Source organism: Cygnus olor, chromosome 1 (genome assembly GCF_009769625.2).
Source record: "Cygnus olor isolate bCygOlo1 chromosome 1, bCygOlo1.pri.v2, whole genome shotgun sequence".
Taxonomy (NCBI): domain Eukaryota; kingdom Metazoa; phylum Chordata; class Aves; order Anseriformes; family Anatidae; genus Cygnus; species Cygnus olor.
In genome coordinates, this window is record NC_049169.1 from 13,650,361 (window position 1) to 13,668,414 (window position 18,054).

Here is an 18,054-nt window from a genome sequence, read left to right on the forward strand (position 1 = left end):
CCATTAATTACAGCTACGGAAATAATAATATCATTAACTCCCCAGAAAGACTCTTTCAGTGGTTCTTGAATGTCTGACTAAGTAGTAAGCCCTATGCTAAGTAAGCATTTTCTACTTGTACACCCGTATTGTATGCTTCAATATTATTGCCACTAAATGCTTAATGTCGGATCAGGCAGAGGTCCTCTGAGAGGATGACCTTCCAATGAAGCTGGGTAAAATTTAAATTATACCACTTTAAACTTAAAGTAGTTATTAATTGGTACACTAACTTGTATCAGTAAGTAGACAGAGACCTATTGCTTAGCTCTGATTAGCAGCCTGGGTCAGCTGTGAAGGTCAGTAATCAAGACCTTTAACACCATAAGGGTATGAAAGCACGGCTGCAAGGAAAATGGTGTTTTATTCAGATCCCAACAGCTAGCATGTACCAGGGAGGCATACAGAAAGCACGCATTGGTCCCAGAACTGCTGTGTAAAAAGATGGTTGCTCAAATATAAAGACTTGAAAGTAGTTTCCTTGCCTGCTTTAATGAATTTCCCCGTCACCAAGAAAATCTGGGAAATTTTTCTTTTTTCAAGCCAAGTCCTGAATTAAGGTGTCTCTCCTTTCTGAAACCCTATAAAACAGATTGCCTGTCATTAACTTTATATGTAGGTAGGTAATAATTGGTTGGGTGAAAGGCTTTTTTTATTTTTTTCAGTGCCTGATGGGTTTTCTCTATTTTTATCTGCTTTTGCTGTCATGGAAAACCCCCTCCCTTCCCCACTGGAGAAAAAAATACAGGAGCATTTTGCTGAGCTGGGGCCTTCTATCCCCCCTTCCCTCCCCTAGGAACTACAGATGCTTTGTTGTTTGAGTTAATTCAGAAATGGACAATTTTAATCATACAACAGTGTTATCCTAATACAAAGATATGAGCCGGATTAAGATGAAAGTCAGTCTGTAATCCGGTATTTATTATTTTCAGCAACCAATTCAGTAATGGCTCGCATTCGACCATGCGGAGGTGGCTCTGCCACCTGCCCTGGGTCAGAACCCAGGGACTCGGCTCGCTTTATCTTTGCTGCTTTTCTCTGCACAGTAAATCTGTAGCGCTCACAGTTTAATTCATAACAGTGGAAGAGAAACCCTGGTACTGAAGTAATAAAAACAGTATTTCATTGCAACCTTGGACTGGCCAAAACAGCACAAATCATTTCGCCAAAAGGCTATTAAAATGTCTTTCAAATATCACATTAACTTTAAGCCCTGGTTTCAACCTAGGCATTATCTAGGCAGCCCCTCTTGTATAACTCAGCAAAATCAATAACCACCACCTAACATCTCCACTCATGCTATGTGAAGTGTGCTGGATGATGTTACTTACCTGTCTTACTCTTTCACATTAGGTGCAATTTATAAACTATGTATCTACACAAAGGGCTTCTCTGCCAGGAAAGTGAAAGAAAACTAGTGGGTTTCATGCCAGGCAATAGAAAATGACAATTTGGGAGGTAAATAAAAAATCTTAATATTGTTTTATCAGGTGGAAGATGAGAAATGAAGCAAGCAGAAGAAATTCAATATGTCAAATTACACCAATTTTTGCATTTAATTATATCAAATTCTCCAGTTCTTCCCCAATGTATAGGAAACAAATCAGGACAAAACAACCTGGGCGTTCAGATATACTCTGTGTTCTTGCTGCTTAGAGGGGACTGAATCCAAATGTAGCAACGATCAAGCATCATTTCACAATCTTGATTTCTTACAGGCCTTAATGTTTTAATTTACCTAGCTTAAAAGCTGTTTTATGCACTATTTAAACTCAGTTTATGCAGAGTCCTAACATTTATTTATTTATTTATTTATTTTATTAGCCAGCTTCCCAGCAATGGAATCCTTTTAAAACTACAAAGTAGCCCAGGACTGCCCCACATTTTATTAACACAAGATAATCCATCTGTCCTGCAGACAGTAGCAGCCATCTCCCTCCAGCCACTCTGTGCTTTGGGAATTCTCCTCACCTGTTCATACCACAGTTAACATGACCTTATGAATGTACCAAGCACACAAATCTGGTGCTTTCTGGAAGGCATCGGAGCAGAAGAAATCTGGGTGCTGAAGGAAATCATCCATGCAAGTGATTAAAATGAAGGAGGTGGCTCAGCGTGCCCAAAACATTTAGGTCCACAGTTTCTGCCATGACTATTTTTGTGTTCAGCCACAAGACAGTGAGAGATTTAAAAGATCAAATACTCTTCCTTGCTGTCCTCAGAAGAAACTTATTTTTCACTTTTGTATTTCTCTAGAGACACGAGTGAATTTTCATAGCAATTCTGAAGGGACTTGCTCATCTCTGCCCAGCTCAGCTGAGGGCAAGTCCAGTGCTACCTCATAAAATGGCTATCACAGCATTTGTCAGTCATTGGATAGCCTCTGCTAATTATAAAACTAATGAAAAAAAAAAAAGAAGAGAAATTATGAGAAAATGGTCAGCAGTGGTTCCTCCCAGCCAAAGCTAAGGCACATTCCTATTGAATGGTCTGAATCCAAGCAGGAGATAAAGACAATGTAACAGCAGTACTGTCAACATAACAGCTGCCACCAGAAATAAATTAAAACATGATAAAAATATAAATTACAATTGCCTTTAGACTGTAACATGGGGACAAATGCATTCATTGTTGTTCATGCTGCTGAGCCAAGCAGCATAGGGATGTTTCTAGAGAGGAGGAGAAGGAATCACCTTGCCTTGCAGATGCCCTGCAGAGCCCTCCAGATGCTACTCCAGGTGAGCACCTGGAGAGGCTGCTTTTTCCTCCACAGACATACATGGGGGTCAAGTGAATCAGCTGCTGTATTTATGTCTATAGATTATTTCTGTAAGGTAATTTTTGTCCACTGTGGTCTTCTGTTTGCTAAGGTTAATAGGGAAGCAAATGTGTTTTCTGAAGCATAAAGCTTGGCAGTAAGGACTAATCCAAAGGGCACATTCAGAGATTCTGTTTAAAAAAAATAATAATAATAATTATAAAATGTGTGTAGTTTGAATATGTTTCAGAGAAAGAAAAAAAGGAGTATTTCTTTTATCTACACAATCAATTACATTTTATAACTCAATTCTCTAGGACTCACACTGATAACAAAGTCAAACTGCCAACTACAAAAATGAAGGAAGAAATTTAAACCTGAAAAAGTTGTATTTTTTTTACTAAAAGTGATAAAAAAAACTCTCTGTGCTTTGTCTTCAACACACACCACTGAGATCCTTAGCACTTGGATTCACAGAGTAAAACAGCTCTGGTGTTGACCCCAGTGACCTCGGTGGTTCAGAAAGAGTAATAGGGGCTGCTGGGTTAATGACTCACTAACCTGCTGCCTGAGGTGAGGCAGGGCATAACACGAAAACCCTTTTGGAACCATTATGTCAAAGATCTGCATCCAAATCAATGACCCTTACTCATATGCTAATCAAAAGCATATTTTAAATTGTTTTCTCCATTACACTTGCAAAGGACTGTGAAATCCTCAAGCAATAAAAATCGGCTGTAAATACACTGTGCCACATAGAAGTTCTTGATATGTGCATTACACGTGCGCCTTTCCTCTTAACAAAATTATACTACAAACATAAAGGTCAACACAGGCTAGATGATTTCTCTTCATTTAAGTGCTGCTGCTGATCTGATGGATTTATAAAGCTCAAGAATTTTGAAGTGAAGACAGTGGTGACCGCTCAACCAGAAAATCAAGTTGCAAGAGTGAAAAGTATGCTGAGCAAGACTGAAGAAATTATTAGCTTTGTTGCTTATTTCAGTGATTAAATGATGAGTTTGTCAATGAAATATTTATGCATGTGACAGCAGAAAGCTTAATACTTTATTTCCTTTGGGGAAACAAATAAACAGAAAATAGGGAGAACGAGGATACCACTGAAAAATCACTGAGTAATGTATTTGCACCCTGAATTGTTGGGGTTGCATCCTTACCAAAAAGTCCTGAACACAAATAAAAACCTTTCTTCTATAATATTTTAAGCATACGGAAAAAAACAGATACACATGTCCTTGCACTAGTGTTCCATCAGAAAAAAATTAAGAGAGATTGATAAGTTGCAGGTACTGTAGTGGTTATAAGAAGCCCGTTTTATCCCTACAAAACACTGTAGGTTTTATTCCTATTAACTATTGTAAGGTAAGTCATCAATAAACTTGGCCATCTGATGGACATTTAGACAAAATAAGTTGGAACAATGGAAGGAGCAACAGCGACAAACGCCAGAGAAGTGACCAAACGATGTGAAAGAAGCTACCCCAGGAGCAGAAGAAGAAAGGGGCCATTCTTACTCTATGAGTAAGGTCCCATCTTCTTACTCTATGGGTAAGATGCATGTTTTGCTTCATGTTCAAGATTTTTTTTTCTTTTTTTCTGGCTATAGCAGGGACTAAACACATGATTTATCCAGAAAAAAATACCTAAGGAAATTCTAGTGTCGGCACTGTTTGTTGTCCTGTCTCTGAAGACCACCTTTGCTCATGCTTTCGTCATCTTCAAGACTTTCATGTTACCAGCAAATAATACTCAGATAACAGCACCTTCTAGCCAGCTCAGTAGTACTCTCAGTGCCTGACAGAACTTCAGAGAAAGGGTTTTATTATTTTATTGATTACAGGCAGAATTTTCCTGGGTGAAGAATTTTCCTGAGTTTCTTGTAAGATCCAACCTGAATGATTCTATGGTTCTGTGTTTCATTTGTCACATTGAACATAGACTGCAACTTTTTCAAGAGTGCTGTGGTCTCGTCATTTTAAATCTGAGGCATAAAAAGAGTGGGAAGTCCTAGGCAAACATGCAGTTGTCCCAGACTTTCTGCATGTCCTTTTCTCCATGCCAGGAATTCTAGCATGGCCACCACTAAACTAACAGAAAGGCATTTCAGAAGACTGCATTAATAACTTTACCTTACATTACCTGATTTCTAAACTAGATTTCACATACTGTTTCACATTGGCTGTCTCTTAATTTCACTGCAATCCATTGTAGGAAAAATAAATGATGCTTATATAAAAGTAGTAATTCCATCACAAGATCCCAATGAATAAGAATGCAAATAATTTTTGTCAAAATGTGCTGTTTCTGTATATCAGAAAATAGTGCACAGAAGTGATAACAGTGAGGTGATGAGAGGTTTCGTTCTTAGGGGTTCATGCAGATTATTTTTTGATTTAGTGCCATATTGCTTGGCACATTTTGCATTTCATTTAAAATTCTCTTTTGTTTTAAACCAAAGTGATTGGTACACATATGAAAGGACCATAACTCAACTAAAATCAGCTAGGGAAAGGTGTTTTATGATAGGATCAAAGGAAAATAATGCAAGTCACATATTTGCCTAGTAAGGCAGTTTTAAGGGTGACTAAAGGTAAGGATTAATGATTGACCCAAAGTAGATTTGGGAACCCAATCTTCCTAAAAGTTCTTTATCATGATGGTAGAGGTGCTTTTGTGGAAGAGGGATTCCAAGCCCAAGCTTTTTCTCCAAAGAAAGCAAAAAAAAAAATTTTGACCTTTGACTAGCTCTTTGCACAACTGTTAGCTTGTTCTTTAAAAAATGGAGCTGAAATGCCAAATGTTTGAAATATGAAGATGTATCTGATCCCAGAAGGTATTTTTTAACTAAAAGAAAACCCAATCACTTTTTTTTTTATATAAAATAATAGGGTTTTTGTTTATTTTTATTTTTTTAATAGGGGGAACGATTATTAATGTGCTCTAGTAATGACAGAGATATATCACAGATATCTCTGTGATATATCAGAAAAGTTGAAGAAAAAAGAATTTTAAAATAGCATCCCTCCTTACGAACACATTGTATTTATCCGGTACATGACAGTGTCAAATTCACCCTGCTTGCAGAGGAGTGTTCAAGAGTTTTCCTGAAAAAAGCTGAAGAGTAGGAGCTTTCCTTATCAAGTTATTCCCATTTTCCAAAATTGTTCAATAGCCAAAAATAACCTATCAATACTAAAGGATAAAGAAAGAGCCATGAAACAAAGTTTTTCATGGTAATTTAACGTCTTGCATTAACAGTTTTCACATTGAGATACACATAGCTCCGAGGAGTGCAAGCCCAGAAGGATAGTCTGTGTGTTGGTGCTCACCACAGCACCTTTGGATTCAGCTTTGTGTTAGACTCAGATGTGCTGTGGAGGAAGAAGGACTGGAAATAGCCTGCCAGTGCTGAACACCCACACAGACAGCCTACGTACCCCACAGCTATGGCAGTTTATGTTTGAAGAGGACACTCAAGGAACAAGCAGTTCCATTTGCACACCTCACACCTTGGCATTGATCCCCTAAAGCCTTTTCTCTTCTTATGGGACTCCATGGGTCTCTTTCTTCCCATGTTTAGCTCAGTCATTAATCGCTCATCACTGTCAGTCACCTTCCATCATACTGGCCTATGCGAATGACAATGCATATTCATCCCAGGAAGAGTTGAAAGCATCCCTGAAGAAGCTTTTGATACGGTTACTCACAGTATCCTTCTGGACAAAATGTCAAGCATACAGATAGATAAATACATAATACGATGTGTGAACAGTTGGCTAATGGGTCTTGCTCAAAGTGTTATGGTAAATGGGGTTACATCAGGCTGGCAGCCAGTCATTAGTTGGGTTCCCCATGGCACCATTTTAGGGCCAGTTCTCTGATGTTTTCATAAATGACTTGGATATAAGACTAGAGTTGTATTGAGTAAGTCTGCAGATGATACTAAATTGGGAGGAGCTGTTGACTCTGTCGGGGGTAGAGAGGTCTTGCAGAGAGATCTTGACAAATTAGAGAGCTGGGCAATGACCAATAATATGAAGTTTAACAGGAGCAAGCGCCAGATTGTGCACCTGGGAGGGGGGAGCCCTGGTTGTACGTACAGACTGGGGGACGAGAGGCTGGAGAGCAGCCCCGTGGAAAGAGATCTGGGGTTTTGGTCAATGACGAGTTGAATATGAGCCAGCAGTGTGCCCTGGCAGCCAAAAGGGCCAACTGTGCCCTGGGGTGTATCAAGCACGGCATTACTAGTCAGTCAAGGGAAGAGATTATCCCACTCCACTCTGTGCTGGCATGGCCACACCTTGAGCACTGTGTACAGTTTTAGGCACCACAATATAAAAAGCACATAAAACTATTAGAGAGTGTCCAAAGGAGGGCTACAAAGATGGTGGAGGGTCTAGAGGAGAATATATAAGAGGAGCGGCTGAGGTCCCTTGGTTTGTTCAGCCCAGAGCAGAGCAGGCTGAGGAGAGGCCTCATGGCGGCCTGCAGCTCCCTCACAAGGGGAGCGGAGGGGCAGGCGCTGAGTTATGCTCTCTGGGGACAGCGACAGGACCCGAGGGAACGGCATGGAGCTGGGACAGGGGAGGTCAGGCTGGGTGTTAGGGAAAGGTTCTGCACCCAGAGGGTGGTCGGGCACTGGAACAGGCTGCCCACGGCAGTGGGCACAGCACTGAGCTGCCGGAGTTCAAGGAGCATGTGGACAACGCTCTCAGACACATGGTCTGAGTTTTGGGTGGTCCTGGGTGAGCCAAGAGTTGGACTCAATGATCCTTGTGGGTCCCTTCCAACTCAGGATATTCCGCAATTCTATGTGGCTAAAGGGAAAAGTCTGAGTTTTGCAATGAGAAATAGAGAATATTTCAGCTAATGAACCAGGCTAACATTGTATGGCAGCTGAGACCAGAGGCTTCTGTGCAATATCCTGCAATCCCAAACTGTTGAATTAGAGGTTCTGGCCTGAAAGAGTCCAAAGTCCATGCCTTAAATATCTCATTTAACAATTCCATTGAGCACTAAGCAAACTGTTAGACTTTGTCTTTCACATATGAGTGGTTGGTCTTGCAGAAATGTAGTCATGGATGATTTAAGATATCTGAAGCAATTGAAATTTTCTGAACAACTGGGCAGACAGTGCATGACTGTAAGCATCACCTCACCCCGGCACCAGCAGGCAAGGCCACTGGCTTGAAGAGGCTCAGAATGAATGCTGCATGGCAGACAAGCTATTCTCACTCGGAAAGGCTACTGCAGTTTAATGTTGTCCTGTGTGCTGAATAAGTCTTACTAATTACATTTTATCCTAATTAAGCCTTCATCCTCTGTGCTCCTTTTGGCCCCTGTTGCCCTTCAAAGGTCTAGACTACCAAATACATGGCACATTAAGAAAACTAGACAGAATACCAACTAATGAAAAATTCACTAGGGTCTTATCCTTTCTTACCATACAGTTTAAAAGGATCTGGGAGTCATGATGAAATCAAGGCCATTTTTTTTTTTTTTTGCTTCATTTCCCAGTCTTCACCTGCTTATATAGCTGCAAATACAAAATTCCATCTGATAATTAGTGATGAGAGAAATGAAAGAATATGCACTTTAATGTCACCAAAGCTAGGTGAGAAATTTAATATAAAGGTGACCCCAAAAGATTGCAGCTTAAGCTATTCAGTGGTAGATAGAAAGTGTTGAGCATTCTTTAAGAAAAGGTAATTCTCCTGGATGAATCTCTAAATAAGGTTATGATTAAACTGGACATTTGGGAATAAACTGGAAACTGTCAAATACCTCGTTCAGATTTATGATTGTAAAGCCAAGTACTGCTGAGCACAGCAGCAGTCCCCTGGCAAATCTGTGCTATATTTCAAGCCTAACATAGACACACAGGGAAATATGATACATTTTGAACTTCAGGCTGAAAATTGATTTACTCAGATGTGCATATATCCCTCTCCTGCTTTACCATGTGGGGGATTTTACTTGTTCCTACTGGTACAGGTTAGGGTATTGTTACCACATAGTCCTGTCATATAGGGTATTTCTTGCTCAGATGGTTCTTGACCTTTTTTTTTATTTGACCTTCCCCAGATGATAGGACCAAAGGCTACTAGTGAAATTTAAAGTCTGATTTTACCCTTTGGGGGAGCTGCACCCTTCCACATCACCTGCAGTGGGCACTGGCTGCCTACCTGGAGCAGTAAATGTTCACTCACTGACTTGTGAGTTGCATTGATGTTAACCATTCTGAGTCACTGCAAAAATAATCAATATCATTTTTTTTTGCAAATTTTCCTGAAAAGCAAAATTCCTTAGTCACTGCACACTTTCAGTGTTATAAAAGTCACACATCCTTGGGCACAGCCACAGGTGGGAGGGTGAGACAGAAACATGGGGCTTTATAAATGCTGGGTGGGTTTCTGCTGGTGAGCAACATGTCCTAGCAGGTCAAGTGAGCTACTCCTTTTCACTGACTGCATGAAGCTGCAAGGTAAATCCGGGCTGTTTTTCTAGAGGTGCTGGGTCTTTATGCACTAATTCGGCTTAGGAACGAAAATATTTTGCTGACTTTTAAAAATGGTGATTAATAAAAATGGTGAAAATACAAGCACAGATACCAACCCTTAGCACTAGTAACATTGCACTCAGCTGCATGGCGAAAAGTAATGATGCCCACAAATTGTCAAATGAACAACTTGAGTTAGAAACAAATGTAACTGATGTATTTTTGAGCCTTCCAGGGTTTTGATTTCAGATCTATTAAAAAAAACTAACTTGCTTGCCAAGGTACCTGATAGCTCTTATTTCCAACTGATATTTCCAGACTTTAATCACACCTCTGCTGATACTTCTGGAGAATTACTTTTTTAAAAATAGGTATATAATTTAGAAATACGTATCCAGAGGTCCACAGAGAAAGCTGGCTATCTTTCTTCCATGCTTTTTTATTGAACTATTTGTATCATGAAAACATTTTTCCTTCATATCTTGAACACTGAGTTATAAGTTGAGGAATTAACTTTTTTCCCAGTTTGCCTTCAGCCTAAGACACAACTTCTGCATTAAAGTACAACTACACACTGAAAATCTGCAATGACTTACAGCAGTTATTCTAAGTAATACAGCATACCACCACCTTGTTCGTAATATGAACTAAATAGCATCTCATTTTGGTCTGCCCTACTGCCTATTATGTTTGTACAGATGTGTTAAAAACAGCACTATCCAGTCATAACCTGTAAGATAACAAGGGTTGAAAATGTTAAAGAAGAAAAATCCACTACTGCTAGTTCAGTTTTTAGAAACAGGAATCACGCGTTAGAGAAAGAGCAAGTCATTATAATGTTAGCCATGAGGTTATAAAATAGACTTGAAAAAAAATAACCCTATGACTATGCGTCCCATCATGAGAGTATCCACTGGAATTGCTCCTTTTCAAAGTTTATGTTGGGAGCTCTATATATTATTAAGAGATGAATAAATGTGCTGCAGTTTTTCCGTTTTTAATTTTTTTTTAAATTGTTTTTTAATCCCTCATGTCACGTGGCACATTGACCAGAATGGTGAATGTGAAACTGAGGGTCATTTTCCATTGCAGCAATGACTTTTTGCACTTTCTCAGGTGAAAGAGTGAGCTAAACTTACCAAGGGAAAACTGAAGGACGGATGCAGTAGTTGTGTTAAGGCCAGTGGTGGTCTACAGGAAGAAAAGCAAACAGCAGAGAGATAGGTCAGCAAAACAATACATTCATCACTTGTTTTCCTTTGAAAGCATGGAAGCTCTCTGGATACCTAGACCTTCAGTGCATAAAACTATTAATATCCTACCCTTTCAGGTTGAGTGATTATGGACATTGCTGATATGTCATTTTGATTATTGATATCTCATCATATGTCAAAGCTGGCATTTTTTTTCCATTTCACTGTATTAATGTCTGCAAAATGAGCACATTTATGTGGAATGCTGGCACTTGACCAGTCTTTTAGGAGACCTAAAAGACGAACCTTGTGGTTTATTATCAGCTTAGTAGAAACCTGTGTATACAGAATGGTTTTCACTTGCTTTTCCCAGCACAGAACAAGAACCAAAAATGATTATAAATAAATAATGAAAATAACATTAAGTAAATCTAAAATAATAAAATGAAATGTTAAGAGTGGGATAACAGAATCTAAGTCTTCAGCAGTAAAGCAAACAAAATCTTGATGATACAGCATAATATGTACAATGAAATTTTGTAGTAGCATCCACACACTGCTAATATGCAACCAAGACCTACAGGCAGGCAGAAAACACTGAGCAGTTCACTCTGTATTCAGCACACTGCCCTCCCATATTGCTTTTCTTTTTTCTCTCTTTCAATACCCTCATATTTCAGTTGTTCACATTAGAACAGTTGTCCTGAAAACGTTATAAGATCAAGAGCACTAGAGTTCTGTGAAGGAAATAATATCACCTGTATTATTTCAAAAAGATTTTCAATTAATTTTTAAAGTTGGACTTAACAATAGTGCTACATAACAAGCAAGTCAGAGGATCACCCCAAAAAGAGGAGACTCAAAGTGTGGTTCATTCCCTTTAGGAAAGGACCCCGCAAAGATATGCAGACCCTGCAAAAGTTTTTCACTATAAGCAGATATTATAGGCTAGACTGAAGGTGGAAAACTGTGCAAAATGAAAGACCGCTGCAGCACTAGACCAAAAAAGAAAAGGAGACACAAACTGGTCAGACAGGAAGTTTACACAAACTTAAAAATGTCATCTAATTATAAGAACAGTGACAGCAAACACCCTAGTTAAATTCAATTATTTGTTGCTAGTGATGACTGCAGCCTAGATTTGAGGTCTTTGGAGTTGTCATCCTATGTCAGACCCCATACAAGACTTCAAGTCATTTCCCATGGGAGCAGTGATGGACTTTTCTATCAGCTGTGCTCATTGTCAGGAAGCCCTGTGATCTGCACCCATTCACCACATCATATTGTGGATAAGGCTACAGAGGAGCCAGGCTTCTGAGCAAATTCAGCCCCAGGAGCAAGGTCTGTGGCTCAAGGTCTAGGCTTCAGCTACCAGAACTCAGCTGGGGATCTGTCTGCATGGCAGCACCTCCAAGTGGAGGACTTCATTGTTTCTCCTGCTTTGCTTGCGTGAGTGAAGGAGAGGAAACCAATAAGAATAATGTCAAACAGCAATATACAGATAAAATTTGATGTTATGGAAACAAAACTGTCATTTTCTAAAAAAATCAGCACCCAAGTAAAGATTAGATGCAAGGACTTGGAAGACCCTACATTCACTCAACTGGCCATTAACTCTGGCACTATTACAAAGGCAATTTTATCAACATAATGGTGAACAATAAATTTTCTGCATAATTTCCCTGAGGCACAAGGTGAAAGCAAAGATTCTTCCATTATCAGGTAGTCCTGCTCTCTTTAATTATCTACTATGTAAATAAACATGAGAACTGGAGAGAGAAATCTCTCTTATGTCTGAACTCTCTTATTACCCTGTGCATTGCTGCATGACACTGAACAAAAGCTATTCCTAAATGCAGATGTTTTCTGACTGTTATTTAGGACTTCAGTGATACAGAACAAATGCTATCTTGTGGTTACCTGTTTTGTCTTTTCTATCTTTGGAGACTTTCAAAAAAATTTCCATGCCTTTGCAAACATATATTCGGAATGTGTATGTATTTTCAAGTGCATATGATTAAGAAATTCCTAGATGACAGGGCAGCTTTTGCCATTTCCTTCAACATACTAACATCAGCATTTGGGTGGGAGCACATTAAATCAGCTTGAGCAGTTGAGTTCTGTTAAACTAATGGTCTTTTTTTCCCTTGCAAGTTAGTTTTAACCTCAGTTCATTTCTGGCAAGCCCACCGGTGCTTGTATGGGTGGCATCTCTGCCTCCAGGTGATGGTGCAGAAGAACAAAAGAAAAAACTTCTTCCAGTGCTGGTGCGCACCAAAGCAAAGTGTTTGTTAAATTATAATGGATGGAGACCTGGTCCTGGGCATGCTCAAGTGGGTGCGGGTGAGTGTGGGGCACAGCTGTGTTTTCTGAGCAGCTTTCCACAGAACCAGAAAGATCATCAGACTGATCTGTTTTCCTCCCTCTAACCTAGGGAGAATAAGGTGTCCAGGAAATGGCTTGCTTTGGCATGAATTTTTGGTGTGTTTTTTTTTGTTTTCTGCATACATGCTAAATACAGAGGGAAACTTCTTATAAATGTTAATGAATGGGAACTTCACAGAAATGCACTGAAGATTGGCTGATATAAGTGACTGCAGGGGCGTTACGAGGATGCATGGAAATTTAAGAAATTTATCACGGCTATTAATGATCCGTGAATGAAGACAGACTCAGTGGGACAGATTCCCAATCATCACAAGCATCACAAACAGCAACTTTCAGAACCATCTGAAAATTTCCCATTATCTGTACATAAAGTTTACTGAAAATACATTTTTTTTTCCTCTCCTGGGAATATTCCTAAAAGGTAATATTCCTTAAAGATAATTCTAGTCTTATAACAGAAATAGGGGAGTTGCATTTATATTAACACCTTTAAGATTGTAGTCATGTCCCTATTTATGTCCATTCTGTCAGGATCGATTCAACATTAGGTATCACATTTATCATGCCAAATAATAAAGTGCTTTCTGACTTGAGTTGTGAGTACCTATTATATTAGCTTACGTTCAATTAATTATGTTGTGCAAGTTCTAATTTCAAAATGAAACCCTTTATCAGTGTTCAGTGGCTCATATCACCAAGAAATTAAATGTATCAGTTGTCACAGAAGAAGCATTCAGGAGGAATTAAAAGAAACTATGTTGTCAGTTGTTCCAGTAATGTTTTAGAAAAACAAACATACAAACAAAACATTACATTTAGTAAAAACTTTTTGCAAAGTTCTGGGCTAGCAGGGAGTCTTTAGCAGCTATTTCCCTCTGCAACATCTCTGATGCTATGCATCATTCCAGGGTTTTGCCAATGCTAAATTCTCACTAACAGACAGGGACAGTTGGTATTAAACAACCTCTGCCTGCAGAAACAGACAGCTACAGGGAGCCAGGAAAGGAGAGAGAGGTCAAGGAAGCAAACCAATAGTTGTCACAGCGGTTGATATCATACATTTGACAAATTCAAACTCTTCTTCACTTAGTATTTCAAGCAATAATGTGTCAATAGGAGCCATGAACAGGAACAGAGATTTCAAGAGTCATCTCAAGAATGGGACTCAAAAAATACGTTAAGATTGGAGAAGTGAAACAGGGTTTAAAATCTGTGATAGGAAGAGATACATTGTGTAATTGCTGAAAGATGGCTACAAATCAGGATCAAGTCGGCTCAAAGAAAATTGGAATTCAAACCTTTGTCCACAACCAAAAATAAAACTAGGTCAAATCTGTGGCACGAACACTGTCCTGTGCTCACCCAAAATGGTAAATCCCTCACATGTTCCTTCATAAGGATTTGATTTTTTCTGCAACACTGCCATAATATTTATAAACACTTTCTTTATTAGTCTGCTAGCTGTTTATAAGCATGGTGATTTTTGCAGCTGATTATTTAATCATGCCACTTAGGCATCATAATACATTTTTTTCCAAATTCCTGATGATGTGATAGTGCTATTTTATTATGTGGTAATGAAAGTACAGTCCAATGCTGGATTTTGAAGCCAATTTGTGATTAATAGGGGTAGGCTAAATTATATGTCAGCAGGAAGAAGACAACTAATTAACAACATTTTAAACCCCTCATACTTGGGACCTGTGTTAAATAGATTGTTTTTCAAGGAGTGTTACATATGCTCAATACCACAACTAAAAATAAGCTAAAAATATGTGGGAAAAGTATCCCAGTGGTGTGACTTCATTTTTGCACAGGACATATAACAATACATCTCTTCTCAAGGCAGTTAATGAAGCACAGCACATTCGGATAGCATTCAGAGTAACAGAGAGGCAATTTAGCATCACTGTCAGGATTCCCCTGCTGGAGCTGGCTCTGAGGGAAATGACTGAAATTCTTCTTTATCCATAAAACCCATGAATTACTTTTAAAGCTGTTTATGACTTTCGGTAACCATACCAGCACTATCTACATTGCATTTGTGCAATTTTGATCTCAGCTAAAGATGTGAAATTAACCCTGTTAAAAGACTTGTCAGTGTCTCAAATGATGAGAAGATTGCTGCCCAAAACCACTTCTGTTTTATGGCCCTCTTCCATGTACCCTCTTCAAATAGCTCTCATCAGCCTCTCCCTCCATTCAGAATACAGTTGAAAACATGAAAATTAATTTTGAATTAAATAGGCTTTGAGATGGTCTTGTAATTTTTCACTTCTTTCCAAAAGTCCCATTTATGTACATCATTGTAGCTATCTGCCAGTGTCAGCTGCAGCATGTGGGCATTGGTTATATATCTTTCAATTCATTTCCCCCACCCAGATGATCCCAAGTTAATGCAAATTTTACCATGTCGTTTCTTACAGCAATTTTATGACCAAACTACACCCCAATGAAATTAATTCTGTCACCTTTATCGTGACTCAATTTGTTACATACACTTTCCCGAGACTGGCAGGTGCTTGCTCCAGGCTGCATTTAAGTCTGTAAGATGCATTATTCACAAGTGATGTTTTACAACCAAATTAACAATTGTCAACAGCAACAAGAAAAAAAAAAAAAAGACACAGCTAATAAAATAAGAGAAGAAAAATGAACCCTTGAAATTGAATTATCTGAAATAGACATTTCATTGTCTGAAATAAAGAGAATTATGCCAGTTTGAAAACATAGCTCTATTTCCTTGCCTTCCCTGTCTTTAACAGATATTTTAAATAACCTAGATATACACCAGATCAAGAGTTTTTTCTTTGCAAAGAATTGCAACAAATGTTGGTTGTCATCTATTTTTTGAAACATTGGGGTGTTCCTTGGGTGCTCTCCCATGGCATTATCTCTTTGCTTAAGAACTGAACACCAAACTTGCAAAGCACTCACCAGCTCTCGGGGACCATATGGCTCACAGAAAGTGACAGCGCTGCCGTGCATAATCACACCACACTGCTCTCCAACCTCACAGTTTCTGCATTCAGACCTGCAGGAAGAACAGAACACGTTCAAAATGGAAATTAGAAACCTCACGTTGGAGACTGCATCAGGTTTGAAGACTGTAAAATAAGAGTGTTACAGTTTGGTGCTCAAACCGAATGTAAAGGTTGAGCATTGGCACATACAATGTGCTAAAGCTGCCTCTTGAGAAAGGACCTTATGGGTAGGTATTTGCTCTCTGCATGCTGTTGCCCCACAAAAAAAAAAAAAAAAAGAGCATCCCTGCTTATCAGCTGCAAAACATCACACCACAGGAAGCCAGGCTGACCTTTACATATATAATTTATCCCAAAGTTACTGTTCTTCCAAAATCCTTACTGCACGTTTGCTATACTAGGTGCAAGCCCACTACTGCAGAATTACCATGTCTTGAACAAGACAGCTCAAGGAAAGTGGGATCAGCCTGGGGGCACAAAACACTGGGGATGAGTGATTTTATGATACCACCTAAGATCATGGGGGAGGAAGTAATTCAGAAATGTTCCAGATTTACAAAGCTCCTTGAAACATGTGGGCCTGAGCCATCAGTGTCAGGGTCTGATATCAGCTGTGTCATCTCCTCCAGTTCTCCTGCATCACTTCTTGATAACCTTGGCTCCACCACCTTCCTTTCAGCAGCGGCAGAAACCTCATTCATGAAAATGAGCAGAGTAAGTGGCTCAGGTTTGGAAAGAAAACCATGAAGCTCCACATCACTCAAGGTCAGACTGTCTTCGGTCACATATTGCCCTCATGCATCATGGATGGTGCCTGGGGGACCCAGCACAGAGCTCAGCCTTTGGGCACCTCATTGAGCTCCTCCAAACAAGAACATCACACTTCCTCCAAAGAAGAACAGGAACAAGCATCAAAGAAAATTTGTAAGCCTTGGTCCTCTCTGGCTGCAGGGTTATCTATTCCAAAGGCCAGGCTTGAGGTGGGAATGGAGTGGGGACGTGACACTGTGGCAGGCAGGACTTGCACAGTTTGACATCTGCCATCCAGGTGAGGAGACTGATCTTCCTGGAGGATTCTGTCCCCTACAGAGGAGGTGGTCCCTGCTCGCTTACATGCTGCAACCCTACCCTGAAAGTGCGCACCAAGAGGCTCCTACAGCCCAGTTGCTCCAAAACGTTTCTTGCTGCTGCTTTCTGTTCATATTTGTCATATCCCCTATTCCTAGTAACAGAGAGATGTGAGACTTTTCACCTTTTAGGGGAAGAAGTATGCAGAAAATCTCAGAGGGGCTGGTAATTGTTGCTGAATTTAATATGAAGGACTTTGCGTGCAGCCTGACTGAGGAGCAGAGGAAGGGCCCTCTCCCTCAAAGACTGAGGTATCGGTTTTTGGCTTGAGCCACGACAGGGCCCCCAACAAACTGCCTCAGGTGGGGCTGACCAGCATTGTCTTCAGACATCCCAAGCTCGCCTTTAACATCAGATGTAATGACATTGCAAGCAATGGTGAACTCACTCGAACCCCCTTATTCTTTTCTGATTTCTCTCTGTACTTTTATAATTGGTATTTTTAGAGTCTAAAGTGCAATTAGACTTATATAAGGGTTGTTTAGACTATTTTTTCTTTGCCTTCTCTCACACAAAATGCCTCAAGCTTGGCCACCTTTTCTGATGTAGAGTGCCACCAAAATAAATGTTCCCATATACAGAGTCCTGATATAGTTTAGTAGTTTGCAAAAAGTTTGTGTTTATTTTCTCTTTAATTCTCCAGATAATTTCTGGATGGAAGATCTTCACAGAATCTCAATGGAAATCAGATGGAAAGGAAGAAAACCCAAGAAAATAGGGACTTGCTGTCAAAATACATGCTCATAGAATCACGGAATGGTTTGGGTTGGAAGGGACCTTAAAGATCACCCAGTTCCAACCCCCCCTGCCATGGGCAGGGATGCCACCCACCAGACCAGGTTGCCCAAGGCCCCATCCAGCCTGGCCTTGAACACCTCCAGGGATGGGGCATCCACAGCTTCTCTGGGCTGCCTGTGCCAGGGCCTCACCACTCTCTGAGTAAAGAATTTCTTCCTAACATCTCATCTAATTCTACCTTCTTTTAGTTTAAAGCCATTATTACAATTTCTTCTCCTCAGAGCTGCTCTCAATCTATTCTCCACC

At 39.8% G+C, this 18,054-nt stretch overlaps 1 protein-coding gene across 3 annotated transcripts in view; it reads right to left on the reverse strand.

Moving 5' to 3' along the window:
• Positions 1-18,054, reverse strand: part of RELN (reelin) — a 296,590-nt gene that overhangs the window by 142,547 nt on the left and 135,989 nt on the right. For all 3 annotated transcript variants that reach the window (XM_040544577.1, XM_040544576.1, XM_040544575.1), the window contains exons 7-8: positions 15,836-15,932; positions 10,457-10,508 (exon numbers count right to left, since the gene is read on the reverse strand). In XM_040544577.1, the coding sequence (XP_040400511.1) occupies positions 10,457-10,508; positions 15,836-15,932 (149 nt within the window). The remainder of the gene's footprint in view (positions 1-10,456; positions 10,509-15,835; positions 15,933-18,054) is intronic.